Genomic DNA, 8,136 nt, shown 5'->3' with positions numbered 1-8,136 from the left:
TGCATTTGGGGGGGCCACTAAGTAAGGGGAACTAATTGGGGGCTGTATAAGGGGGACCACTACTGGGGATACTGTATAAGGGGCACTACTATGGGCCTGCATAAGAGGGACCACAACTGCATACTGGGGGTACTGTATAAGGGGTACTACTGGGGTTAAGGTGCATATGGATAGGAATGTTCAGCGTGAAAATAAAGGGGTGTGTCATGTTGACACGCCCCATTTAAAATAAAGGGGTGTGTCATGTTGACACGCCCCATTTTAAGAGACCACGCCCATTTTTCCCCACGCGCACATATTGGTGTGTTGGGGGGGGGGGCTCCCTTTTCAAATTTGCCCTGGGCTCCAAATACCCTAGTTACGCCATTGCTAATGGGTAATATCGATCCTTGCCTTGTCCATCGCCAATGTGTGCTGCTGATGCTACGTGTTAGCATAATAAATACTAGTCTTTTCCACCTCCAGACGCTAGGTGTCACTGCCCTGAAAAGAGAGTACTACTCTATGATTTGCTGCTCCTCTCCGGGAAGGGATAAGACAAATTACGGAAGCTAGACATTACCGCTCTACGGCTGCTGCTGGCTGGCACGCACACCCCTTGAACTGCGGCTCCCAGTGACGTGTTTCCGGTGTTACTTGTGCTGACTCTGAGATCAGCATCAGCTCTGTGCTGGGAAGAAGATGGTTCTCCTGGAGAGTGAGCAGGTGAGGCACATGCGAGCCCCCGGGAGCGTGGTATGCTGATGCTGGGGATATATTGGCGGACAAGGCAATGAGCACACGAGTCCCCTGTGTAGTACGTGTTATGGAGGCTGGGAGCCATGTAATAGACCAGGGTCCTGTACATTCACTTTTTCTTGTGTCAGTTCTACCCAGGGCCTTCGTGTTGGCAGGTAGTGCAGATACCCAGACCCAGTACAGCCTCTATATGCAGTGTACTGTGCAGCAGATAATGCCTGGGAATGGCTCCGAAACTTTATTACTTATTAAGCATTGCATGTATGCCAACCCTACCCGTCATCAGGTGACATGGAAGACTCATTGGCATTATTTTTGGTCTCCCATCATATGGTCTGTGTGGTATTGGAACAACATACTCTGTATAAGGGTAGAACAATACCCATAGTGGCCTGGGTGACTGCTACAGTCCATCAGTTTGCGCCCTCCTCTATGGCTGATAACAGAAGTTCCTCTCTCTGGCCGTATCTAATAGCTGAGGAAACTGCGCTTAATGAGATGCGTTTTCCTGCGCAGAAAGCAACAGGATATGCCCAGACTTCCCATGTTTAGTAAATGTTGCGCAATGTACCCATTTACCTACTTACTGGGTTATGTGTGTGCACAGCTTGGAGAGAATTGTCCAAAACATTTCTGTGGGGCTCAATAGCATCTAGTTCTCAATGAGTAAGTTCAGTTAGGAGAAATGCAAAATTCCTTGTTCCAGCATGATGTGCGGAGGAGTGCAGAAAGTACATTAGCCTGAAGTCATGCATTTTTATATGCACCTCAATGGGGTTGCAATCTAATATGCACATTGTAGGGCGCCGTTGCCGGTGTTCACGCTATGATGCACCACCATGCTCATTGCCTCTAGTTGACTTGATCCCTAAATTACATAATTTATCCACTACCCTTTTCTCATCACAATCTATATAATCTTGCGCATTATAATCTGAATCCTGCGCATTATAATCTGCTTCCCGCACAGCTTTTTAATTCTGTATTAATTTAGTATTTTCCTTTTATTTGCAGTTTCTGACTGAGCTAACACGATTGTTCCAGAAATGTCGGACAACTGGAAGTGTCTTTATTACCCTAAAGAAATGTATGTATAGAAGACTTTCTTTTGTTTTTCAAATGAAGTAGTTTGACTTGAATTTGTAATGTATGTTCTCTTTCGTATTGTATAACAGGCATACTGAGATGGAGCTTTCAGTATTGCTGAAGCTGCTTCACCACCTGTTTTATTAATAATCATTTATATGGTGAAACAAAGTGTCTGTGGCATTGTACAGGAAAATTACAGTGACACATACAAATGGGCATAGTACTATATATTCAAAAAGACAGTACAGCATGAAAAACAACCAGTGAGTGACCAACAAATAGAACCGCAGTCAGTACTCTGAGAGCAGACACAGGATCAGTGCTGCTGATTAAGTGGGTTTGCACCTGGGACTAAGGCCCTGATTCAGAGCCGGACGCTCTGACAGAGTGCTCGCTCTGAATCAGGGCGTCTTTTCTTTTTTATGGAGCGGCCTCCTGGCTGCTCGCATTGCTGTGTGTTGCCACCCACAGCTAATGCGAGCGGCCAGGATGATGGTCGCGATGGTCAGGACCCGGAGTGACAGATTGCCCGTCGCTATCCGGGTCTCGCACATGCGCACGACGGAGCTTGCTCCGTCGTGCGCATGCGCTCTGGGCCACCATTGACCCGGTTGTGAGCGCTCAGTGCTTGTGACCGGGTCTGAATCAGGCCCTAAGTGTGGGGTGAGGACAAAGTCAGACACCGGATCCTTTGTAGGTGTATTATCAGCAAATTAGTTTTTTTTTTGCATTACAACACGGTTCTATTGAATGTTCTAAATAGTCTTGCTCTTTAGTGCTTGAATGCTGAATATGTAATAGATAAACTGAAACAAGCAGGGCATATATAGTTTATTGTCTTATCACGTATGAAATGCCAATCACAACAGTCTAGTAATATGGGAATGTATCCATGCAATAACACTGAGTTTCTGGAATATTTTGACACTACGGTAGGTGTAGATACTAATGTTAATTGAGTAACAAGCCACTCCACTATCAAAAAACAAAATCAGAGTTTATTATTTATTTTACAACAGCAAAATAATTATTTATATTAACCACTTGCCTGGCGTGGTCACATAAGATACGACCACGCCAGGCTGGGCTTTGCCTGACATGGTTGCATCTCATGATTTATAAGTATTGTTTTTCACACAGTCTGCTGCTTCAGTTTTTATGACTGCAATTTGCATATATTCCAGCATGTCATGAAGAGTGATCAGTTGAATTGCAATTAATTGCAAAGTCCCTCTTTGCCATGACTATGAACTTGATTCCAAAAACAAAATTTCCACTGCATTTCAGCTGACGACATGTCAGTGATTCTTTTGTTAACACAGGTGAGTGTTGATGAGGACAAGGCTGGAGATCACTCTGTCATGCTGATTGAGTTAAGCTGGCCACACACTAGACCAACTTACATCTAACCAGTTGATTGGTTGGAATGAAAATCTGGTAATATGAAAGCAAATGACAATCAGCAATTTGCTCCCAAAAGCTGGAAAATCGACAAAAACTGTTAGATGAAAATTGTCGTTCAGACAAGTTTGTTAAATGTTTGATCTAAACAATTTGTTAAGTTTTCTGGCATTTAGGAGCAAACTGCTGATCATAATTTACTCCCATACGTTACCAGATTCTCATTCCAACCAGCCAACTAGTTGGCTGGTTGGATGAAAGTTTGTCTAGTGTGTGGCCAGCTTAAGAATAACAGACTGATTTCAAGCTTCACCCTCCTTTTAATGCTTCCATTGTTCTTCCTCTGTTAACCATGGTACCCTGCAAGAAAACAATTGCAGTCGTCATTGCTTTGCACAAATAAGGGTTCACAGGCAAGGATATTGCTGCTAGTAAGATTGCACCTAAATCAACCATTTATCGGATCATCAAGAGGTCCAATAGTTGTGAAGAAGGCTTCAGGGCGCCCAAGAACGTCCAGCAAGCACCAGGACCGTCTCCTAAAGTTGATCTAGCTGCGGGATCGAGGCACAACCAGTGCAGAACTTGCTCAGGCAGGTGTGAGTGCATCTTCACGCACAGTGAGGCGAAGACTTTTGGAGGATGCCCTGGTGTCAAGAAGGGCAGCAAAGAAGCCACTTGTCTCCATGAAAAAAACATCAGGGACAGACTGATATTCTGCAAAAGGTACATGGATTGGACTGCTGAGGAGTGGGGTAAAGTTATTTTCTCTGATTCCCCTTTCAGATTGTTTGTTTGAGGCATCTGGAAAATCACTTGTCTGGAGAAGGAAAGGTGAGCGCTACTATCAGCCCTGTGTCATGCCAACAGTAAAGCATCCTGAGACCATTAATGTGTGGGGTTGCTTCTCAGCCAAGGGAGTGGGCTCACTCACAATTCTGCCTAAGAACACAGCCATGAATAAAGAATGATAGCAAAGCATCCTCCAAGAGCAACTTCTCCCAACCATCCAAGAACAGTTTGGTGAGCAACTATGCCTTTTCCAGCATGGTGGAGCACCTTGCCATAAGGCAAAAGTGATAACTAAGTGGCTTGGGGAACAAAACATCAACATTTTGGGTTCATGGCCAGGAAACTCCCCAGACCTTAATCCCATTGAGAACTTGTGGTTAATCCTCAAGAGCCGGGTAGACAAACAAAAACCCACAAATTCTGACAAACTCCAAGCATTGATTAGGCAAGAATGGGCGGCCATCAGTCAGTATGTGGCCCAGAAGTTGAGTGACAGCATGCAAGGGCGAATTGCAGAGGTCTTGAAAAAGAAGGATCAACACTGCGAATTTTGACTCTTTGCATAAACAATGTAATTGTCAATAAAAGCCTTTGACACTTATGAAATGCTTGTAATTTTACTTCAGTATACCATAGTAACATCTGACAAAATGGTGCAGTGTTATTTTCTAAATTCCTTTCCAAGTAGAGCGTTCCGAGTTTAACACACTTGTGTGATCATGTTGTTAACAGATGATGGTCGAACAAGACCTTCCCCTAGTAAAGTCCATTCAGAAGGCAACGAACCATCTGATAATAAATGTCTTTTGAGAGCCACCGATGGAAAGAAGAAAATTAGCACAGTGGTAAGTGGTCAGACAGTAAATAGAACACACATTCTCAGTACCTGTACGTGCTCACTAAAATGTTCCTGATTTGTGTTTTTTCCCTCCCCTTTTCTCTCAATAGGTCAGTTCTAAAGAAGTTAACAAGTTCCAAATGGTAAGTGCTGCAATTGATGGGAAGAAATGGGCTAACTTAATAAATACTGTGGAGGATCCTTCTCGTTACCCAATACCGGTGCAATGCTGTTGGGTTTAAGAAGTGACTGATATCTGGACATGTCTGATTGTTAATGGGATATTACTGTAGTGGAATACTTACTCTTATTTTTATTTTTTTTAGGCTTATTCAAATCTACTACGTGCAAATATGGATGGTCTGAAAAAGAAGGATAAGAAAAGTAAAACAAAGAAAAGTAATGCCACCCAGTGATGGACTTTGGATGCTGCTTAATTTGAAATAGCCAAGAGCAGTGGGAAAGAGCACAGCCTTTATTCTCTGTATTCCACCACAGGCCAATAGGTACAGCCGGATGTCAGAGATGGTGACATTCACACACTGCTCTGCTGCCTGTTGTCTTCCATTTACTAAATAAAATGAAATCTTTTTTCTTTATTTGTTGTACTGACTGCCCAATAAGGGCAAGTATTATTTTATTAAATTGATGCTAAATTCCAGAGCGGAGTCCTGAAGCTGACAGAACACATGTAGCTGGGTGGCATATTAGAATGAAAATGGTTATAATATACAGTACTGTATAAGTGGAGTATTGTATTGCCAGGTGTTTCTTTTTTCATGGATAAATGAATCTCACCCTGCCCAGGGTCATGATATTGTATAAATTTGTCTCAGTCATTTTCCCTGACCTCTCTAAAGAATCCGGTCCTGTGAAAGCAGATGAGTGCTGGTGTCTCTGCGTATTGGGCAATTATATACACGCAAGCCGTATGTTGCACTTGTGTTACGTTATTTTGAAGGATATTTAATTTTTTTTTCTTAACTTTTTTTTGGGCTAAACCGATTTGCAAAAGGGTCTTTTGAAATATAACCCACCCCATCTAACAACTGATTTGATACTCTATAGCAGTTTATATCTAGCATGTACATTTTCGTTCAAATCTTGGTGTAGGACTTAATTTGCCAAACGATTGATTATTTTTGTATTTTTTTTTTCCTCTTATATGGACTACACAGCAGGCACAACTGCATATTCTGTTGTATCTTGGGTTATACAGAATATGAGCCAATGGGAGAGCTTTTAGCTAGAAAAATTGCTGATCATCAGTACTCCCATTCCTTACCAGATTTTCATTCCAACCAATCAACAAGTTGGCTGGTTGGATGTAAGTTGTTCTAGTGTGTGGCCAGCTTAAGAAACTAGCAATGCGTTTTACTTCATATTATTGCATCTTTGTGCTGATAACTGCTGAGCACAAGTCCTGGCTGGATTTTTCTGTTTGTTTCCCTGCCAGTGTGGCTTATTTTTAAAGGTTCTATTCTGAGGTAACATTATATAGGCATCAGCACTTTGAGGTATTAAATTCAGTTGGAGATTTTTTTGTAATGGGATGTGTCAGGATAGTGTGGGGAAGTGGCAACTTGGGAACTCTGTAAATGTCTCTTTCCTGGAATTCACACACAAGTTGATGGAAATATTCCATGGTTTACGCTCCTTTTTAGTCATATTTGAAAATGAGACCAGATACACTGCATGGCCAAAAGTCTGTGTACACCCGAACATCTCACCCTTATGAGCTTGGTGGAGATCCAAAATCATGGAAATTACTGTGACATTGGTCAAACTTGTGCTACTATAAAAGCCCTTAGTCCTCTGAGATTACTTTCCCTTGGTGAGGGTGGGGGTGCTAATGTTGTCTGATAAAACCTGGCTTATAATTGGTTATCCATTTCATCCTCAAGGATCTAGAATAATAATTGTCAAGTGACCCGGAAATCCGGTAGCAAGCACGGTTGAACACTGGGACGACTTATGTAACCCGGGTCCTGCTAACACCCTATGAAGAGCCTGCTCGCAGGCACTTGGAGATGATGTCATCGGCAGAAGAGAAGCCCCAGCAATAACCTGGGTCTAGCCTGCGGTGTAAACAAGTTTCAAGCCGCTGTGACACGGCTTGCAACCCGTGTTCAGTGATCAAGACTGGACCTGGGAATTTAATGTAAAAGGGGCATTATAGAGCGCTGGAGACTGCATGGCTGTATACATGATTGTAGGCACCTGTTAGCAAGCGGTGTGACTGAAATGGTCAAACACATGAAATAGAAGCGGTGTCCACAAACATTTGGTAATTTAGTGCATAAAGCTGTGCAATTTGTAATAATAAATGCTCGTTGGCATCTTTAGATAGAAAATGTAAAAAGATGCAAAGTTCCATAAATTTCTTCCACTGCTATGCACATTGCTGAATTGACCAGATCATGAGCAGATTACACCACATACCAGATTGGTTTGATGACATCTGGTGTAATGCTGCCACCCCTGTATTTGCTGCAAATTCACTACATTGCACACCATTGCTTATGAGGTCCTGACACAGTATAAATAATGCTTGCTTGACACTGGGGTATATATACTAAAGTGCAGAAGTGGAGTTTTTGCCCATAGCAACCAATCAGATTCTAATTATTTAGCACCTTCTAGAATAGGGGTGGGCAATAAGCGGCCCCCAGATGTTGTAGAACTATACATCCCAGCATGCCCTGCCACAGTTTTGCTATTTGGCCATGCTAAAACTGTTGCAAGGCATGCTGGAATTTATAGTTCATCAACAGCTGGAGGGCCACTTATTGCCCACCCCTGTTCTAGAAGATGATAGCTAGAATATGGTTGCGTTGGACAACACCTCCACTTCTAGAAACCCGCACTTCTGTAACTATACCTCCTAGTGTCAGGATTCCAGCAGTGGAGTGGTGCCCTAGGCTCACTCTGCGTCCATTACTGAACAAGGGCAGTAAGTTAGTTATAGATCTAATCAGGTTAGTGAATACTTGGGTAGGATTCTGTCAGAAGTAGAATGGAAAAGGGGGTAATACGGATACCACAGTATTTATACAATATTGACATTTCCTAATGCTGATGCCTACATATTGAATTTGCTGAATAGAGTAGATATGTATATTCAGCAGCTTTATACTTGGTAATGCCTTTTTGTTTTGCTTCTAATTTGACGCACGTGGCACTATCTTGTAAGGATCTGTGTATCGAATTTACTTTGTCAGATCAATATCCTGCTCCTTATTATGAAATGCAGACCTGAAAAAGAGTTGTGTGCAGAA

At 42.5% G+C, this 8,136-nt stretch overlaps 1 protein-coding gene across 1 annotated transcript; it reads left to right on the top strand.

Moving 5' to 3' along the window:
* The first annotated feature begins 543 nt into the window (after window positions 1-543).
* On the top strand, window positions 544-5,457 carry LOC148505491 (signal recognition particle 14 kDa protein-like). Its single transcript, XM_088448221.1, has 5 exons — window positions 544-705; window positions 1,753-1,825; window positions 4,753-4,865; window positions 4,969-5,001; window positions 5,185-5,457. The coding sequence occupies exons 1-5, from the start codon at window positions 682-684 to the stop codon at window positions 5,272-5,274; spliced, it is 333 nt and encodes a 110-aa protein (XP_088304347.1). The 5' UTR covers window positions 544-681; the 3' UTR covers window positions 5,275-5,457.
* The last annotated feature ends 2,679 nt before the right edge of the window (window positions 5,458-8,136 follow it).

The sequence above is a fragment of the Taudactylus pleione genome, unplaced genomic scaffold (genome assembly GCF_031769625.1).
Source record: "Taudactylus pleione unplaced genomic scaffold, aTauple2 ptg000452l, whole genome shotgun sequence".
Taxonomy (NCBI): Eukaryota; Metazoa; Chordata; class Amphibia; order Anura; family Myobatrachidae; genus Taudactylus; species Taudactylus pleione.
This window is presented reverse-complemented; position numbering and strand designations above follow the sequence as displayed.